The 21,117-nt window shown below is 40.5% G+C and overlaps 1 protein-coding gene across 1 annotated transcript in view; it reads right to left on the bottom strand.

Moving 5' to 3' along the window:
• The window catches only part of znf385b (zinc finger protein 385B), a 30,477-nt gene extending 11,484 nt beyond the window's left edge, over positions 1–18,993 (bottom strand). Inside the window, exons 1-3 of the mRNA XM_022741309.1 lie at positions 18,835–18,993; positions 18,581–18,761; positions 17,864–17,980 (exon numbers count right to left, since the gene is read on the bottom strand). Coding sequence (XP_022597030.1) covers positions 17,864–17,980; positions 18,581–18,761; positions 18,835–18,993 — 457 coding nt within the window. The remainder of the gene's footprint in view (positions 1–17,863; positions 17,981–18,580; positions 18,762–18,834) is intronic.
• Between the last annotated feature and the right edge of the window lie 2,124 nt (positions 18,994–21,117).

The raw sequence follows: 21,117 nt of genomic DNA, 5'->3' as shown, positions 1-21,117 counted from the left end.
GCTAACTCTGACATCAGAAAGCTGTGGCACGAGGGGGTCTCGAACGTTTGACAGGCGCTGACCTTTACAACCTCTTCACTGACATCTGTAGCCATTTAAATCCCCTTAAAAAATACTTGAAGGACCACTCACATAACAACAACAACAACAACAACAACAACAACAACAACAACAACAACAACACAAGAACCAATCAAGATTTATCTTGCAACCATCTCAAGAATTCATAATGCATCCAAAGGGACTACTGGAGCTCCCACAAGTACCCTGGAAACTTTCTCAAAGACACTTCCAAGAGCACTGATGTCTCACCACTACTGAACATTGATTCACCCCTACCACCACCCCCCACCCCAACAGCGAGAACCTCTTCCGTTTTGATTGTTGAATTGTGGGATGATTACAGCCTGACAACCTTTTCACTGACACCTGACACCACCTCAAAGACCATTAAAACTTTTTTTTATGCACCCTGCGAATCTGCTCGAGGACGGCTTAAACCAGCTCAAGGATCCCTGGAACATCCTGAAGGACTATTTGAGCCTTCTCAAGGACCCCTTAAGCCTTTACAAACCCTGTCTCTCAAACTGTCTCACCACTGTCTGACCTTTTTTTCCAGTGTCAGCGTATCAGCGCCCCTCAACACCACACCCAAATATCTGGCGATTTTAATCTGCATGCTGGAATTTTTTAACTATTCTTCATTTAATAATTTTAATTTTTTCCTGTGGATGTGCTACATACTAAAATCTGTTATATTTAGTCTGCAGGGTCGAACTCCTGATTCCTTTATGATCTATATGAATTGAAGATATTTTTCAGTATGTGTGTGTATGATGAACGGTGTGGTGACAGAGTCGTCTTAATTCTGTCCTTCTGTCCTCTGAGATCTGGTTACAACACGCACATATATACACATACACACACACACACACACACTAACCCTTCTCTCTTACAGTAAGTTGCTGTTCTAAGAAGCTGCTATAAATACTGATACACATCTGCTGCTGCCTTCACATGGGAAGTATGTAAACCAATATCAGAACTGGCCAACAATGAAGCAACGAGCCAGATGGTTTTATTTCAAGCTGCTGGTGATTGGTCAAAAGATCTGTTGAAGGCGGTTGTAAATAAAGACTTTTGGTGGAAAATTTATTCCCGAGTTTCTTTAAAGAGCCCTTCTCCATCTGTAGAGAGAAACAAGTAACTGAACTTCTGAAAGGTTGGAACTGACCGGTCCAATACTGGAACTGGCACTGTACAGCTTAGACCAGTATGATGAAACAGTTTAGTCCGGTCCAACACTGGAACCGGCACTCAACGGTTGAGACTAGTCTGACCCCTACAGCTGAATCCTATTGGTTTAGACCAGTTTCATACTGAAACTGTCTGATGCTAAAACTGACCAGTTTAGATCAGTCTGATACTGAAAGGTGACCAGTTAAGACCAGCTGGACACTGAAACTGCTACTGATCAGTTTAGATCAGTCTAATCGTGGAACTAAGCGTGAGTGGATTAGACTACTCTGACACTGGAACTGGCTCTATCGGATCAAACCAGTCTGCAACTGGAACTAGAATTAACTGGTTTACATCAGTCTGATACTGGAGCCGACCAGTTTAAATCTGTTGTAATGGCCTGGTCACAACACAGAGTGGTTCATATATAGAAGCTTGACTACTCGCAGCACTAGCAGGTAAACTACTGGAATCACCTGTGTGGGTGTATGATGACCAGATGGTGCATCAACTTGAACTGGGGATTTACTTTGCCCCTCGTGAACAGATCCACTAATCACAGAATTTCACCTTTTTAAATGCTGGTGTGACCAGGCCTCTAATTATTATCACACTATATCACAGTTCCAAACGTTTGAAATGATCAGGGTTTCTTTCCTGGTTAGTATTTGCCGACATCAGCGGCGGCATTTGGGATTAAATGATCTATAAATTGATTCTAAACCCTTTTTTAAGTGGTTGCATTTCCTGGTGGTCAGTCTCGTTTTCTCCGCAGTGGTCAGATTTATGATGTGGTTGCGGCCAGGGTCATCTGTGGCATTCACACCCATACGCACACACATAAATTTACACACACACACACACACACACACACAATGCTTGGAAGCTCATGTGATGAAGACGTAATGAGGAAAATCTCACACAGTGTCCTGCTGTACTGTCAGAATGACCCTGTAACTGATCTGACCTGCAGAGCTCTGTGTCATCTGTTACAAACCACCTCCACATTTTGGCCAGTGGGTGTGGTTACTAAGAAGTGTGGTTGATATTTAATCACCCCGGCATGCAAATCCAAACGAGGCTAATTTAGTTGCAGAAACTGACGAACAGCATCTGCGGTATTGAAAACTTATGTAGGTGGTCGACAGAATTTTGAATAACTGCTTTAGTCATTTTTTTAAGATCCACTGGTTCCAGCTTCTCGCAAGTGAGGACTTTATGCTTTTCTTTGTCGCACATGACAGTGAAGTGAATGTCTTTGGGTTTTGGACAGTTAGTCCGACAAAACAAAACATTTGAAGACGTCACATTAAACTAAAATCTTTAAACAGCACATTTTTCACAGTTTTTTTAATTTTTCATAGACAAAATGGTTAATTGATTAATTGAGAAAATAATCAGCAGATTAATAGATAGTGAAAACAATTGATTCTATAAAAGAAAAAATCAGCTGCATGTTGGTTTGAGTTTGAAAAAAAGAGGAGAGAAAAGGTGGATGAAAAAAAAATCTCTTTTGGATGAAAGTGTCTGATCGGGTGGACTGTCCACATGAACCCAATTAAAGACTGAACTCAGCTAGATATATAAAAGTAGCATGACCACAAACACACACACACACACACACACACACACACACACACACACACACGGCGCTACGTAGGTGTAATTAAAATAAAACTAGCACGCCAGCAACCAGTGGGCCATTAACAACACATCTTTCAACTGCGCAATGCACTTCTGGTGTGTGTGTGTGTGTGTGTGTGTGTCTGTCTGTGTAAATATGTTGAAGCAGATATCAAAGTGTCTCAGTCATTCAGTGTATTTCTGAATGACTGAGATGCTTTGATTTCCTCCTGCAGGCACCAAGTCAGTTAATCATCACGCCTCTTCCATTGTCACACAGACAACACTGTTGATCAATAGCAAGCCGTGCTGACAGCACTGACCTTTGAGGGAACAAATCGTGGCTTATTAGCTGTATTGCACCATCCAACTTTATCCCAGCCTTTTGTTGTCAGAGTATAAACTTCTCCACAAACGAGGCACAGACAGTTTTAATGCTACGATTCAATCTTAGCAACCTAGCTAATGTGCTTGCTAACTGACAGTTTACCATGAGAATTTGTGGTACAAGCTGTAACTGCTTATTTATCATGAATAATGACAAACAGAGAGAAAGGCCAAATTACACAACACAGCTCTGTTATAAATCCTTTTAACTTTCCATTGTATGAGGGAAAATCGCCCCGCTCACATTATGACTGATTAGATTCCTTGACAGTTCCCATGATCAGCATGTGGATTAAATACAGTTGTAGTTTAGCTCACACCTTCATTTGGGCTGGTGTGAAAGCTGCTGTCTGAACTCCGCTGCGGATTAAATAACTGGATTGAAAGCGGCCGAAAAAGATCTGATGAGGATCGTTTGAGGTCCGAAAGCAAAACGTATCAACCGCAGGATTTTTCAATAGTAGGTATGTGAAGAAAAAAACTACTATTAAATCCATTCTTCAATCCATTGTTCTGGCTGTGAACTGCTAAGAAAACAATCTGTGTAGCCTATATTTACACAGAATCATTTGATTACCATGGTAACATGCATGCACGTCAGCACATGAGCGCCAATCAGGAAGTGGAAAGGATTTAAGGCGGAGGTGTGTAGAGTTAACATAAAACAAAAGAAGATAACGATTCTTTGTCACAAATTATAACATATGAGGCCAAGTTATAGTCTTCAGCAATCAGTGATTTCTTTGTGACACCAGAGGAGATAAATGTAGTCATTAGGTGCAGTGAAGTTGTTGCCTGTCATGTTTACAGCTCTTGGTTCAATTGTAGTGAGTCAAAGCAGACCAGAACTGAAAGACAGCAACAGATCTTTCTTTTTTAACTTTGGCCCAGACCAAATCAACCAAACCAAAATAACCACACCAGACCAAGACCCTCCTTTTCAAATGGTCCCTCACACCAGAGGTCGAATGACAGCTTCCACACCGGCCTAAACACTTTGTTTGACCGGCACCACACAGGCTGAGTGTGAAAGCAGCTTCATTGTGTGCTGATTTATCGCACTGTTTAAAGTGTTGTTGTCTTCTTGTATGATTTTAGTGATTTCTAACTCCAGGTGAGAAAGCACACACAGCTATGAGAGCTATGCAAAATAATAATGTGCAAATATCACCGAACGAAATCAAAGAATCAAGATACACAAAACCATTGAAAAAAAAATTAAAAGGAATAAATCCATTCACAAATATAATATTAGCAAAAGACAACCAGGTGAGAAAAGGGAATTCATATTTGAATATAAATAAAACCTAGACTGGTCAGTCAGTAACAGCTTAGAGGCGCGCGCTGTCTTCATCACCCTCGATTAAAAGCCCCAGAGGAGCCACTATCATTATTTCAGGGATTCGTCAGAACAATCAAGTGTATTCCTTCATGTAATTTATTTATGTAATAAAGTTGAACATTTTAAGAAGGTACATTTTATATTTGTGTTGTGAAAAGTTTTTCCAATACAAAGAAATGACAACACTTTATAATGCAGTCTGCAATCTACAGTGTAATTTTGTTTTATGAATCAGGCCCCAATTAAATTACTTACTAGTTCCTATCGATGTTTAAATGTAGGAACAGTGTGATCCACCTACACAGATATGCTATAGATGATTTTACTATGTTGTTTTTTCTCCTCAGTTGACAGAGAGAAACCTTTCAGGGCTGTGCACTGTTTTGCTACCAACGCCTACTCATTACAAGTTACTGCAGTGTGAGCTTATTTTAAATCATAAAATGCAGGGGAACATATTAATGGCAATAAATATGGAAAAATGCCTGACTAAAGATATTCACTTTACTGTCAAGTGTGGCAACGGTGCGATCAAATCATCTTATTTGAGCAAGTAGAAACAGCAAAAAATGTTACATTTCTGCTTAAAAAAATAAAATAAAATGATTGTTAAATTATCAAAATAGTTGCTGATTAATTAACAGTTGCAGCCCATATATAAATCCCTGGATTGTGGGTGTAGCTGTAAAATTTGAGCACCACCTTTTAATATTCGATCTTTCCTTCACATCACAGTAATGTTTGTCAATGAGTGAAACTACAATGTATTTGACATTAAACAGTAATGGTAAGACGTGCGGTGAGAAGTGTAGCTGTTCTCCTTTTATCATCATTTTAATTACACAATAAAACGAGGTCGTAAACAGCATCTTTCCCAAACTTGAGTTTTGTTCGTTCCTCAGTGTTTACAATAACTCTTCAGTGTTAGTACCTCTCCTTTCCTCTGAAATACCCAGTCACTGCTCCCTTGATCCCCATCGTCTTGCTTTCTTCCACTGGACTTACATTTAAGCGCCATTAGAAAGTATTCTATTGGGACTTGATTCATGCGACAAAATTACACAGTGAATCGTGGGTAATATTATAAAGCGTTACCAAAGCAACAAATCCGGTTTTCTTTGAACACGAAAACACAATATTCTTAAATCTCTAACTAATGTCAGAGTCCGGTGAATAAAGTATGGCTGTGTGACAGAGTATTTCCTGTGATGTAAACATCAGCATATCATCAGCTTCACGGTGTCCCCCTCCAACTCAGCAGAGAAGAAAAGAAGAAAAGAAACATCTGCTTTCTCTGTTAATCAGACTGTAAAGTGATTCGAACCAACGGAGTCGAAGTGAAACCGACAGCAGCAGAAACACTTCTCTCACAAGACGGCAGGAAGTGATGTAGGCAAGAAGATGAGGAAGAGCGAGGATGGCCATGAAGATGTAAAGGTTCCTACCTGAACCAGACGCCTTTTTTTCTTTATCTCGCTCCAGATTTGTCTTTTTCCCTTTCTGTATTTATTCGATTCTACTGTACTCTACTGTAACCGTCTCCGTCGTCTACTGTACTCTGCCGATTTCTCTCCGTCTGTGATACTCTGCTGTCGTCTTTTTTACAAACCAAAGAGCAACAGCCAAACACACCCACCACTCACTCTGTGTGTGTGAGAGAGAGAGAGAGAGAGAGAGAGAGCGAGTGTATCAGGTGACTGGAGCAAGAGTGGCATGTGTCATCGCTATCTGAACCCCCGAACCCTCAGCGTCAGGTGTGTGTTTCTGTATGTGTGTGTGTGTGTGTGTCACTTCTTAATCCCCTGCTGCCATTTCCTCCAGGGAGAGGAAACTCTATCCCAAAGGACGAGAGCGAGAGAGAGAGCGAGAGAGAGAGAGAGAGAGAGAGAGAGACCACACACACTACTTACAGATTATATTGGAGGATTAAAGATTAAATTACCCTGCTGCAGTCACTGCTTTTTGAGTGTCTGTATGTGTGCGACGAGATCAGAGAGCAGTTGTTGTCGGTTCACACCATGTCCTGTTACACAGTGAGCAGTGTGTGTGTGTGTGTGTGTGTGTGTGTGTGTGTTGGACACAAAACCAGCTGGTTCACAGGTAATAAACATTAAAAATAAAGTGCGATATCAAATGTTTCAGTTGTTTGTTGATGGCAGGAACTTACTTTGCTGTAACTCGCTCAGTGGGTTTCCATCTTTTCATACAAAGCCTATGGTTTCCATCCACATGTAGCGCAGATTGTAACCGAAATTTTGGGAAACTCTGCAAAAGAAGATGCGATTTAAGTGCATTTCCATCCGTGTGGATGTCACTTGAATACTAATAGTTTGTCAACATAAACAGCTGGTGGTGCAAATTTTTCCAATCGGTGTCGCTCAGCCACTGCAGAACAACTAAAAGATGAAAATATGACATTCCTGTTTGTTTCATGTATCGATATGAGAAACAAAAGGCTCTCCTCATCAATCCACACAGATCTGTTGACATTTAAGTCACCATGTCATGATTCAGTCTTATATCTATTTCTATTGCACTTTGTTGCATTATGTTTTCTATTTCAGTGAAGTGTAAAAAATATTTTGACAATACTGTTTCCACTCGAATGAAAATTGGAAATGTGCATAAAAACAGACGGATAGAAAACTATAGAAACCATCTATAAACCAGGAGATCCACTGATATTCACAAATACAAGAGTAAAGTCACACCAAAAAAAGGACAGACGCATGGTGGACGTTGTTTTCAGCTTTCAGTGTTACTTTTAAACCATCAGAGGTGCAAAGTAAACAACAGCTTAAGGAGCTGCTGTTTACTGCCTCATGTTTGTATTTGTTAACCTGTCACGCCACTTCACAACATCTTGCCAAGGAACTGCAACTGACACTGGCACATGTTGATGAATGTAAATTTATTTCAAATTTAATTATTCAAACTTAATTAAAGCGCAAATCCCTTGAGATGCATCATCTTATTTTCACGGGGGTCCTAATTTCAGCACGCACCTCCCCCTAAAACCACAAACGGCCATTTTTACATCTGTTCTGTTTGTGCACAGGTTAAACAAACTAGATACAGCGTGTTAATTAGTGAGCTTTCGAGGGGCTGGCACAGAGTCGGGCTAGAAATTTCCCTCTGCTTCCAGTCCTTATGTGAAGCTAGACGAACCACGTCCTGACTCCAGCTCTGTCCTGCGTCTCATTTCACTCTCAGTAACAAGTGTATTCCCCTGAAATGTTTGAATATGAATAAAGAAACTGCCCATCAGCTCCATAACCGCCCCCCCCCCCCCCCCCCCCCCGATTCATGCCCATGTCACTAAAGAGTGCATGTGGGTACATGTGCAGCCTTGATGGTGCCAGTTTCGCCCGTGGACGTCCTTACAGTGCAATGACAGGATCCCTCACTGGTTTCCCACTGCAGAAAACACTGCTGCTGAAATCACTGCAGCTGGAGACGAAGGCTGGAAGAACGCAGGATATTAATACACCAGTGACTCTACGGGGAGGAGAACCCGTCTTACTACCTTCATCTGCATCTTAAACATTCCTTATCCACGGAGAAGGAGAGTGGTAGAGAGACATAGACTGAGCGTGGTTTTGCTGACAGCAGCATTAGACATCACACTGCATTATTATTATGCAGAGAAACACACATTAACATAACAAGCGTGTGTGTGTGTGTGTGTGTGTGTGTGTGTGTGTGTGTGTGTAAGTAGGTCACATTCAGATCCTTCTTCATCCAAAATGAACACACACACACACACACACAAACAGCAGACCAATCAGGAATATGAAAACAGACAGGAGAGCTCCAGTCTGAGACTCAGTAGAAAACAGTAGAAACTAACATAAACAGAGCATGTCCACCTACAGTAGAAATTCAGAATCAAACTAACAATGTATATGAACAAACAACATACTGGTGACTGAGCTCTTCTTCCAGTCTTACCAGTAGTGGTAGTTAAGTTTATCCTGACGGTGGCGCTAGAGGAAAAGCCATGGTGTCATTAAAATCTAAGAGGTGCATCTTCTGTGGAGCAGGAATGTTATCAGGAAATTTCATAGAAACGAGACCCGTAGATTTCTAGATCTCTCTCACTTTGGGACGCTATTGTACGGCAAGAAGTGTTGGACAAACTCAGGTTCAAGCTCAAGACACAAAGAAAATCTACTACACTGTAGAAACCTTTGCAAGAACTTTGAAATTGCTTTTATTTGAGGACGTTTAGCTCACTGGCTGTGCTAAAATAAAGGAAACAGAGCTAGTTAATTAACATAAAATTAATTGACAACTATTCTGATCATTCATTAATCAGTGTAGTCATTTTCAAAGATAGATACCAAACCAATTCCCTGGTTCCAGATTCCCAAATGTGCTTTTTGGTCAATATGAGAGTGAACAGAATATCTTTGGATCTGGACATTTGGCCAAATAAAACAAATATACAAATACATCACCTCGGGCTGTCAGACATTAAAACAGGGTTTTTTCACTATATTTTGACATTATATAGACCAAATGTTTAATCCATTAATCAAGAAAATAATATAAATGATTGGATTGTGGAATAATGAAAATAATAGGTGCAGCCCTAAATGTTAACACTAAAAAAGACAAGGGACTTTTACTTTGAAATCATTGAGAACAGTGGAGAATGTTTCTTATCTGATCACTCCTTTTTTTCTAAAACATTCATCTAAGAGGGATTTTCATTTTTTTTGCAGCACCAGTGACGCAGACTTGAATATCTCTGTGTTAAATGAGCCTGGTTCTGACTAAAAGAGGCCACAGAGCAACTAGAACTACTCTGAAAAAACCCAGCAAAGGAAACCAGACTGAGCAACCTGGCAACTGCAACCATAATGGACAACTGCAAAGCTCAACAAATGCCACCGTAATGAACAACCAAAGACACAACAGAGCCTAGATGTATCGGTTAAATTGCATTTTCACAAACTTAGGATTTTATGTGTCAGTTTCAGAGGAAAACAAACAACATCTATAAGCAGTGAAGGATGAAGCTCAGGTTTAATCTGCAGAAATAAAACCAGACACACTCTGGACAAGGGAATCCATTGTGTGTGTTTTTGTCTCACGCACACTCACACACACACACACACACAAACACAAACACACACTGCTCTGTGGTGATGAGCAGCAGTGTGTGGGTAATAACAGCAGTCACGCCATCTATAATGAGAGGAATGTCAGACAGACACACAGCAAGCAGTCACAGATTCAATGGACCAATCTCATTATTTTCTCCTACTCCAAAATAGTGTTTCTTCCAGGAATGTTCTGGAAGTTCTCTGCACAATAAATGTTCATTTAGCTGCTGGTGCACCTGGAAACAGTCCTTCTCTGCGTGAATAGTGGCAGTCACATTTCCAGGTTGAGCACACATAAGAAGATCATCACATTTAAGAGAGAGCAAATAAGGCAGGAGAGGCTGCACAGTGTGTCGCAGTGTGTGTAGCAGAGATCTGAAGTGAGCAAAATCCTCTGTTTTTCAGACTGTTCCTCTACAGGAAGCACTTTTCAATCCACCTGCTTTTAGGTGCATTGTTCATTTACGCCAAAAAAAAAAAAAAAAAAATCCTGAGCGGAAATGCCAGAAATTTGAAAACAAAAGCCAAAATGTTGCTCACTTTTTTGAGGTAGATAAGTTGGCATATACAGAAAGAGAAGATGACAGATAATTAGCCACACTGCTGTCAGTCTGTCCACCACTTTGGTCCAGACTGAATTATCTCAACAGCTAACAGATGAAGTGTCATGAGATTTGGTGTATGCACTCATGGTCTCCGGAGGACACATCCTGCTGTCTTTGATGATCATCTGACTTTTTTTCTAATGCAACAGTGTGTGTTTCACATGTGTGGTTTTAAGTGTACTTTGTGTTCACTGCTAATTAGCAAATCTTAGCATGCACACTAAACTAAGGTGGTGTACATAGTAAACACTATACCTGCTTAGCATCAGCATGTTAGCTTTGTCATTGGTTGAATGTTAGCATGCTGATATTTAAGACATTTAGCTCAAAGCAATGTTGTTTTCATAAAGCTTCACAAAGCTGCTAGCGTGGCTGTACACTCGGTCTCGCTCACGCTGTCGTCTCTGACGTCCACAACATTGGACTTGTAATGAAACAATCACTGTGGTTACAGTGAAGAATTTTAGCTACGAATTGAGGCGTTCACATCCATACTGACTGAACAGTGTACAGGACTCTCAGCACTATCACATTGTTAGTCTTGTTCTAATACACCTTGACATACCAGTCAAGGTGTATTTCTATTCTATTGTATAATAACTGTTTTATTAACTAATATCTGGAAGGTCTCCACAGTCTTTTGGTTACATTGATATGAAACCAGCAACATGTTCAAATACTGCTGGAATAATTTCCACAGGTTTGAATAACCAAATCCAAATACTAAATCAGCACATTTGAAATTAAAAAACCAACATCATCATATACCACTAAATTTATGCACTAAATTTCAATTTAAGTACAAATCTCTGGTTGTGTAACAACATAAAATCATCTCCCATCAGCATTTGTCACATCTTCCTTTTATCTATAGTAAAATGTTTACACCTCAGCCAAGAGAAAACACCATCTACCTTTCATTTTGAATTTCTGTTGTTTCACTACAGTATTTTTATGGGTTCGCAAATGTGAAATCAAAACAAATACAGTAAGTAGAAAACAGCCCTAGAAAATCTGATATTTTGTTGTGATCTGTAAATGACTCAATAATTATAATGACCCTCTGGAGAACAGCTGATTCTGTCTCTGAGACGATGACAGGTTTGACTGGTACCACCATTTTTACTGAGCACAATGTGAGACTACAGAGAGAGACTATAACCTGACTATAACCTCAGTTCAAGGTTTAAGTCCAGGTCATGACCTCCGGGTCATGTCATCCCCACCCACCCCCACCAAAATAACACACTCACACGTAAGACACACCTGTGTGCAGACACAGTGCACATATAATCATGCAAAGAGACACAGAAAATAGACACTAACAATGAAAAACAAATCAGCTAATTCTGGAGCTTAAACAGAAATAGACAGGAGAAGGATTTCCTACCTCGACTTAGGAAACTACTCCACATCATCAACAGGGAGACAGCTGTCTCACCTCCTCCTCCTCCTCCTCCCTCTCCTCTCTATCATCTGCTCCCCCGATATCAAAAAGCAGCGAAGAGAAAACACAAACCAAATAGCGGAGAATCGCCGTCTGACTGTCTATCTGTGTGAACGCAGAGACACATGCATGCGTGTGTGTGTGTGTCTCTGTGTGTGTGTGTGTGTGTGTGTGTGTGTGTGTGTGTATGTATGTGGATAGAAGAGGGCGACCGACACGGCAAGAAAGAGACAGTGTATGTGAATCACTGAGGTGATGATATTCAGGGTGAGCGGTGATGACAGCCCCTCTGTCTCAATGGAAATCCCTCTTTCTCTGTCTCTCTATCTCCGTGCTGCTCACTCGCTCTCACCCAGTTCATGGCATCGTGATTCAAATTCAGGGAAGAGGAGGAGAGGAGAGGAGAGGAGAGGAGAGGAGAGGAGAGGAGAGGAGAGGAGAGAAGACGTGGCTATAAGCTTTGAGTTCCTCCATTCTCCAAATCAAAATACACAATTAAATTAGACAAGAATGAAAAGGAAACAGATTAAGAATGATTCATATAATGAAATAACCAAAAAGGAAGAAAAATGGTACGACTAACTCAATTAAAGACAGAAAGAGAAAAATAAATAGTGAGACTGTGAACTGCAAAACTTCTTCTACCAGCCCTCCACAGGTTACCTACAACTGCTAGTCCTCGATCAATCCGACCTACCAGTCCTCTAAGATCTTTCTATTATCTATTCCACAAGTCACAGGGTTACTTTTACACTAGACTAGATCTAGTTATGCTAGTCCTACCAGTTTTATTTACCAGCCTTTTACTAGTTCTATCGTATAACAAGTTTTCTACTAAACCTTGACTAATCCTACCAGTTTTCTACTAGTTACACTAGCATTTTCAGTTTTCTACTATACCTTGTCTAGTCCTACCGATCTTTTGACTATAGTGCCACAGTCCAAGCTGTTGTCTACCAATCCTCTATCAATACAACCTGTCCTTTACTATATTTGAGTTACCAGTCTTCTACTAGTTCTGCTAGTTCTTCAGGTACTATACCAGGCCTTTTAGTCCTCAAGCAGACCAACCCAGTCTTCTTCTACTCCTGCTACTCCTACCAGTCTTTTGCTTGTTTTGTTAGTTCTACTGGTTTTCTAGTAGACCTCTACTAGTCATATCAGTCTTCTACCCATTCTAATAGCCCTACCAGTTTTCCTATAATCTTCTACCAATCCTACCAGTCCTCAACCAGAGCTCTACTAGTCCTTTACTATCTGCTAGTTCCACAGTTTTTCACTAGTCCTGTACCAGTCCTATAGGTCTCCCTGGCTTCCACTAGTTCATTATCATTCCTACTAGTCCTCAGCAGTCTCCTGCTGTCACATGCATGGACATGTTGATTGGTTCTATGTTAGTCTTCTACCAGGCCTCTACTAGTTCCTCTAGTATTACAAGTTGTGTACTGGTGGTGATGTGTGTCATATATACGGGTCATATATACCCCCATCCAGGCACCACCTCCCGACCTCCCCCTCTGAGCCCATTGTCACCACTGTACAGCACTATGAGTGTGTGAATCTGTCAGCAGAGTCTATTCATACACTGCTGAATACATCAACGCAAGACCACGCATCAACACCTGCTCAATCTCTCCATCACACACACACACACACACACATACACACACACACACACACACACTGCTGCAATTTGTGTCTATTAATAACTGTCTATTTCTCAGCTCATTATATATGGGGTATCAGCAGGACAACATGTTGACCTTTATTAGCCCAGGAGAGCTAATTAGAAATAGTGCGCACACACACACATACACACCACATGAAAAGGAAAGAAACGGTGGGTTGATTCTGACATTTTCACCGTACTAAAGAAACGTCCAATCAGGAACACCGAGGTTCTCATTAAAAAGGAAAGTTTATATTTTATCCTGAGAAAAAAATAAACTTCAAGTACCGTCCTCAAAATACTTCACACATCACAACGCACAAGACGGTCAAAGCACATTAGTGTCATTGTCCTCAGTGCCCAGCAACAGAGAGGAGAGGAGCTTTAATAATGTAAATGTTATTAGTCTCATGTGACTTAATCTCTTCATTTGCACTGAGCATGTGGATCATGGGAATTCACTTCTTTCATTAGTGACTGAGTGTGTGTATGAGTGTGTATGTGTGTGTTTGAGTGTGTATGACTGTGTATAGTGCCGCTTAGTGGTCACTGACTGCCACTGAGGAGAACACACAGCTGTCTTTGGTGAGAGGAGCCTCGGTACATCCAAACCATGAAGTATAAACAGTGACATTCTCTCAAGGTCAGTCTGAGAAAATCATAAATCATTTCATTATGTAATTTACTTTGTTTCTCCTTCTGACTCCTCCTGTGTGTTTCTGATCCTGTATTTTTAAGCCGCCTTTTTAATTAATGGATTGATTTTGTCATTTTTTTCTTTCAATTTAATTTTCTTTAAAAAACAAAGCAAAAATAAAGAACAAACAAACAACAGAGTTGGACTATGGCACAGCATTAACAATCACTGTTTTATTTGTTAGTCTCATGGGAGAAGATATCATTGCTAATTATTGGATGCCATTTTTTTTCCAAATATTTTTGTCCATAGTTTTAGTTTGTTAGTAGTTTGTTCCATTTCACACGCTTCCTTTAATCTGTCCACTTTCCTTTGGGAGGAAGGTTCTTGCTCAGCCAATGTCCGATTACAAATGTCTTTAATAAGGACAAATGTGTAAAGTCTTCAGGGATTATTGCTCCAGTAAACTTGTGTTTATTTTAAAGAAGCGTGTTTAAAATGTGTGTGCACTTTCACCTTTGTACATAATGTATGTGTTTGACACTGGAGGAAATTAACACATTTACTCAAGCAGTGTATTTAAATACAATCTGAGCTTCTTCACTTTATTTTACTTCAGTTTTATGCTGCTCTGTGTGTCTACTCACACTTTGTCACCAGCAGTTGGTTTCAGTTGAACTTTTTGTTGCTATAGCAACCACTCTTGTCAGAGTGATTTGGCGGTTGCAGTTTAAAAAAACATTGTTTAACCACTATTTTGTCAAATCAATGACCAAGCAAATGTTAACGAGCAACACATTTATTCTTCCTTGTTGGAACTCCATCTATAGGTTACTCTGTTATTGTAGCAGCTTTGTGTCCATTAATTCCTCATTTATTTTTAACAGTTTACTGTTTGGCTAAGTGTTATGTATTTTACTGTGTACTTTCACACTGTTCACAAGTTACTGTATTTACCTCCTATTGGGTACTTCTTCCAACACTGTGGTGTGTCTTTTTGTCTGATTTATAAATACCATCACTGAATTTATTGGGTTTCATCCAGTATTGTTCACAGTATCACAATGACTTCCAGTAAATACTACAAATGCTTTTCCTGTCTTCAACCTTTATTGGAGGTGTGTTAGCTTGCTGCATACTATAGCGGTGCAGCTACACACAGTGAGTGGGCAGAAGAACCCTTCTACATTTTAGAGAGAAATATTGTCTTTTTGGTAACGCAGCTATGATGACATTTTAAGAGTTAATTATAACTTCTCATACATTACATGTTATATTATCACAATTACACAAGTGTCATTCATTATCTGTTTACATAGCAGCCTCCTATGATTGTTCAGTTTAGTGTAAAATTTTCAATGCTGATTTTTACCTATAATGGAGTATTTTTACACTGTCTTATTGCTACAGTACATTTACCTAAGTAAAGGATGTGAGCTCTTGCATGACTGGTGAGATACAGTTTTATGACAGTGTGCAGATTTAGTGCCACTGAGGGAGTTATTTTGATTTTTAAAAACATTCAGAAAAAAATAGAAGAAAGGAAAAGGAAAGAGAAGAAGACAAAATATTTTAACATTATAGCCCGATTCATCCCAGCAATCATCCCTGTGATCCCTGTAAGTTGAAGAACAGACAGTAATTCATACAAATAAGTGATTCCAGTTTCTTTAACAGTTACTGATTGAGGGGCTCACATATCGTGTTGCCTGTCCCCCTGCAGCACAACTGTTTGTACTGGCTGTGATGTCATCTGACCTGAATGCTGATAGGCTGCTCAGCCAGCCAGGTCACTGTCACACACACACACACACACACACACACGCTCAGCCTGGCCTGCAGAAGCTGAGTTCAGGCCAAAGAGCTTTTCATGGTTGAGCGAGCATCACGTAATGGACAGAGAGAGAGAGAGAAAAAGAAAGAGGGAGACAGCCAAAGACATGACCATTCAGGTTTAGTGGTGAGTGTGTGTGTGTGTGTGTGTGTGTGTGTGTGTGTGTGTGTGTGTGTCTGAGTGTGTCCAGCAGAGAGAGATTTAATCTTTAATCAGTGTTATTGTAGACTGTACACTGATATGGACCAACAGTATGTAATTACAGCTGTTTCTCACACACACACACACACACACACACACACACACCTGTGTATGTGGGTGTGCATATCAGTGTGAGATTGTCTTTCTGTTTCCTGTCTCTCCTGATATCATCGTCCCACATACTGTAATTAGGCGTGTTTGTATGTTAATATTATATTATATTATATCATATTATATTATATTATATTATATTATATTATATTATATAATATTATATTATATTCAACTGATGTTTTTATGTAGTCCAACCTAAAAGTCAGTTCCACTCAGGGCTAAAATAGTAGATTTTCAATGGAAGTGCATTGTGTTTTTGATCAAGAAAGTAAGGACAACAATCTGAAACACCACACTGAAACATGACTCACATAAAGATGTCACCACAGCAGATTTCGTGGAGACAGATACTTTGAGAGACTATACCATCAAATATGATGCAATGATAAGAGTCAATGCAGGCAAAATTTGATGGTGTCTTTGAGAAATGTCAGTCTGGCTTCAGAGCAGGGCTGTGTCCCAGTTAAATGACCTGCTGCTGTCTGCTCCACTTTAACTCCTTTACATCTCACAGCACACTCTCACTCTGTTGACCAGCAGTTTGACTTTAAAAAAACTGGGTCTGAATCACTGAAGACGCTCTGAAACTGTTCCAGTCACATCTGATCACAGAACCACAGAGGGCCAGGCAATGTGAAAAGCGTTAACTGTGATCTCACCAGCAGAGGGCGCTGGAACAACTTTGTATCCTGCTGCAATGATTAAACCATGAAAAACAATCAAAATACTGCCTTGCCCAATAGCTACCGATATCAATGAGGGAAAATTTTTCATTTTGGGATTTGATTTCTAGTCGAGATTTAGACGACAATATCAATACCACCCTCGTGTCTGTCCATATGACGCTATAGCTAACAGCCAGTTTGTCAGTTAGCTTAGCTTAGCATTAAGACTACAAGCACAGGGAAGCAGCTAGTCTGGTTCTTTCAAAAGATAACAAATGAAACCATGGATGTTACACTGCCAAATATTGTGCCAATCCACTTTCACCGGATAAGTGAAAACTTTGACCTGCTGGTGGCGCTAGAAGAATAGTCAGGGCACCACAAAAGTCAGTAGGATTCATCCTCTGGGCACCATGAATGTTGGTGCCAAATTTCATGACAATCTAATAGATAGTTCTTCAAATGTTTCAGTCTTGACCAAAGTGGTGGACCAACCAACAGTGTTGAGGAGTAATGCATCACTTCGCAACTGACAGGTGTTGAGGCGGAGCTAACAATACTCAGAGAGTGTAAAACTGCAGTGATGATCTGAGTTAATACAGAGTAAGTTTACCCTTTTGAGGGTAAATCTGAGAGCCAACACACAGACACACACACACACACACTGACCTCTCCCAGGGGCCAGCAGCTGTTGACGATGGATGAGCCAAAGTCACTCTCACTGAGCGGACAGACAGTCACAGACAGACTTTACAAATTAAAGTCCTCTTTAGCGCTTAATGTCCCTGTGGTTACCATGACAACTTGCATGACAGACTGCTGTCTAGGTATTTCCTCTCATGCAGGTACAGAATGTTTATGCATGTCAGGTGTAGTCTTTGTGCTGTGTTCAAGTGCAACTTTTAACAGAAGACAAAATATGGGATTCATCAGTCACCATCAGCAGTGTACACCAGGAGCGGTAGAAGCTGTAGCAGAACTGGTCCTACCTGCAGTTGTGCTTGGTGCAGCGTTGAGGCCTGGGCTGAGGCCTGGGGTCGGAGTTAGCCCGGCAGGCTGAGATCTGAGCCCTGTGGCCTGTGGCAGAGACCTGGCCTGAGCCCCTGCTGGAATCAAAGACATCACATTAAAACCCATTTAAACACATAAAGGGAGCTGACAATAATAAACCACTGCTGCTACTGGTGCTATTACTGTTATTACTCCTGGTGCTACTGTTAATGCTACTGCCACTGATCCTGATAACACTGCTACTACTGCTGTTGCCATTGCTGCTACTGCTATTGTTGTTATGACTACTACTACTGCTGCTACTACTGCAAATGCTATTATTACTGCTGCTATGACTAATAATACTACTGCTACTACTACTGCTACTATTACTACTACCACTGCTGCAACTACTACCGCTACTGCTATGACTAATGCTACTTCTGCAGAAGCTACTAGTACTACTACTATTATTGCTACTGCAACTGCTAAAAATATTACAGCTGCATAAAGTTCTGCTAAAAGTTATTGTCTTCCTGTGCACACAGCTTATGATCACTATTACTTAATCTTTAATTTCAAAAATCCCTTCAGGAGCTCTCTGTTCCCAGTTACATAGATAATGTTTTTTACTGCCTCCTAAGCTAATTGTTGAAAACTATTCATGCAGATACTTCTGCTACTACAGTCACACGACAGTAGTGGTTGTAATGTACCTGCCACATGTTGTCCCTTCTCTCCAGCCTGGAGCTGTCGCACTCTCCGAAGGTGAGACCGGCCGTTGTAGTGCAGCTGTGCCTGAGCATCGGAGGTCAGCTGCAGGTTACACACCTCACACAGTGAGTAGGCCCCGCCCTGACCTGGGACAAAACAACAAGGATGGGTTATATGAGAAAACTACAAGGATGAGTCAGACCTCAGGAGAAAACAATAAGGATGTAATGGAATGACAGGAGATAATGCAGAGCACTGGTGCAGGAACATGTCGGTCACCTGGAGACGGAGCCTGCTGGACGGAAAGACTGATGCTTGTAGGTGTGGGTGTGTCCATTAGCTCTTGACACATCCCCCCAAAGGCAAAGATCTGCCCGCTCTCCAGGAGCTGAGAGGGGCTGAGAGGAGTCTTCATCCCTGAGGAAAAAGGACAAAACACTGGTGTTGGAAACCTTTAATATTAATTTATAGGTGACATAAATAAGAACCAGTTCAACAATACACCAGATGCTCACACATAATGATGAATTAAAACCTTACGAGCGCTGAGATTTTTTCCCCCTCTACAGTAACTGTAACTGAAATCATGTACAGTCCTACGAACAAAATGCCAGGGGGCGGTTAACAGCACAGCACAGGAAGGAAGTGTTATGTGTTTTAGATAAGGTTGAATATAGTCCATTTCATGTTTCATTGCTAATTATGTAATAATTATGTACATCATTTCTGGTGTGCTCATTTGGATGGATGATTATAAAAAAAAACTCCAAGCTGTTCAATCTTTTTGTGTCAGATTTTATTTGTAAAATGGGACAGAAGATGTTTGTTGCTCGACACAGAATATAGAAAGTGAGCTACAGCAGTTCACCAAGTATCCGTGTGAGTAGTCACTACCTCATCAAACTTCCAGAGCCAAATATTTAGCTAACACACTGATGAATTTCGCTGTGCCACTTTCAGTTGTGACCTGCTATGACACGGTATAAATACGAATGGGATTTCCTACACACACCATATCTGTCAATAGCAGAGACAATTGTTTTTATTTTCTCCAAGACGTTAGCAAAGATATACTGAGAAACACCAGAGAAATGACAGCAGCGAACCAACACAGCAGCACCCCAAGCAATGCCGATATAAAAGGTGACACTGGACATCCAAAAGACCACAGTAACGACCACGAAGAGACACTCGCTGAAGGACAGACAGGAGGACAGACAGGTGGACAGATAGACAGGTATGAGGCCTGAATGACACCGGATTCAGAGCATGCTAAGCATCAAACACTCACAGGGTGAAGTGATGAAATAATGAGCAAGAGGAGAGAGGAAGGATGACATATGACATATGTGTGTGCTTCCAGTGTACTGCGTGTGTGTGTGTGTTAGTCAGTCCATAACTGTGTCCATCTGTTGTCGTGTCAGCTCTGCCAAGTCACATGACCTCTCACCGGACAGACACATACACACACACATTTTTTTCATGACCTACGTACATCACTACTGTACATACTGTATTAAAATTCACTTCACTTTGGATAGCTCATTAAGATATTAATGGTAAACCACTGAGTACTGGCTCAGAAGACGCTGTCAGGTAATGGTAATTTTCATTTCACATGATGGTGGAGCAGCTGCTGGTGGTCATACAGCCTGCACTGGAGAAGAGATGAAGGTCTCTATATCTCCAGTATCAACATCAATGCACCAGCTGAACCAGCTATGCTAAATGCCAGACATTTAAGTCCTCTGAAGCGAATGCATAATTTATCATTTATACATTTATAACATTAACCGACTTGAATTAGGCAGCCACTACTGTTACTCCATGCCCATGGGTCACCTTGCACAGCAGCTATGGTGCAGTGTATTGTTGCTGATCACAGTGACTATAAAACTGATTTGCAATAGCAAATGTGTTTTAAAGGGACAGTAATGCAGCCTAGATTTCTTTTTCTATGAATACATTGAGGAAATGTTAATTTATGATTGATCAGTGTTGTGCATGAACGCGTGAGCTGAACATATCCGTTTGCAACAACTGAACGTGAGCGTCGTTATCGACAACCAGAAGATGGCAGTAATGCACCAAAAAGCTGTTTGCCAACCAACAAAAAACATCAGAAGAAGAAGAACTTGAAGACCTGAGGATTTACACGAGCCAGCAAGTGCTCTGAAATCGTAGCACATCTTTGGGCTAGGAACATGTCATGTCAGCAAAATAAAATTTTCCATTGCATCTTTAGTTTACCGCAACTCTTTTTTTCACTTTCTGCTTAATGAAAAAATGTTTGTATAACTGAATTACATTTGTAAACGGATCTGTTTTGAGATGTTCTGCTTAATGACACGTTGTTTAAGTGATAAAACATATACTCACATGGGTGATTCTTTACTTTTAAAAAGTAATCTATGTCTGTGATGATATGGTAGTTTACAGTAATGTGGCAATAATGGGGGCTGGGGGTGGATGGGTAGGAGAAGATATATATCAAGATCTTTTCAAATTTCTGCCTTAAATTGAAAATGCACCTAAAAAC

The sequence above is a fragment of the Seriola dumerili genome, unplaced genomic scaffold (genome assembly GCF_002260705.1).
Source record: "Seriola dumerili isolate Sdu_G_001 unplaced genomic scaffold, Sdu_1.0 BDQW01000052.1, whole genome shotgun sequence".
NCBI classification, from domain to species: Eukaryota; Metazoa; Chordata; class Actinopteri; order Carangiformes; family Carangidae; genus Seriola; species Seriola dumerili.
This window is presented reverse-complemented; position numbering and strand designations above follow the sequence as displayed.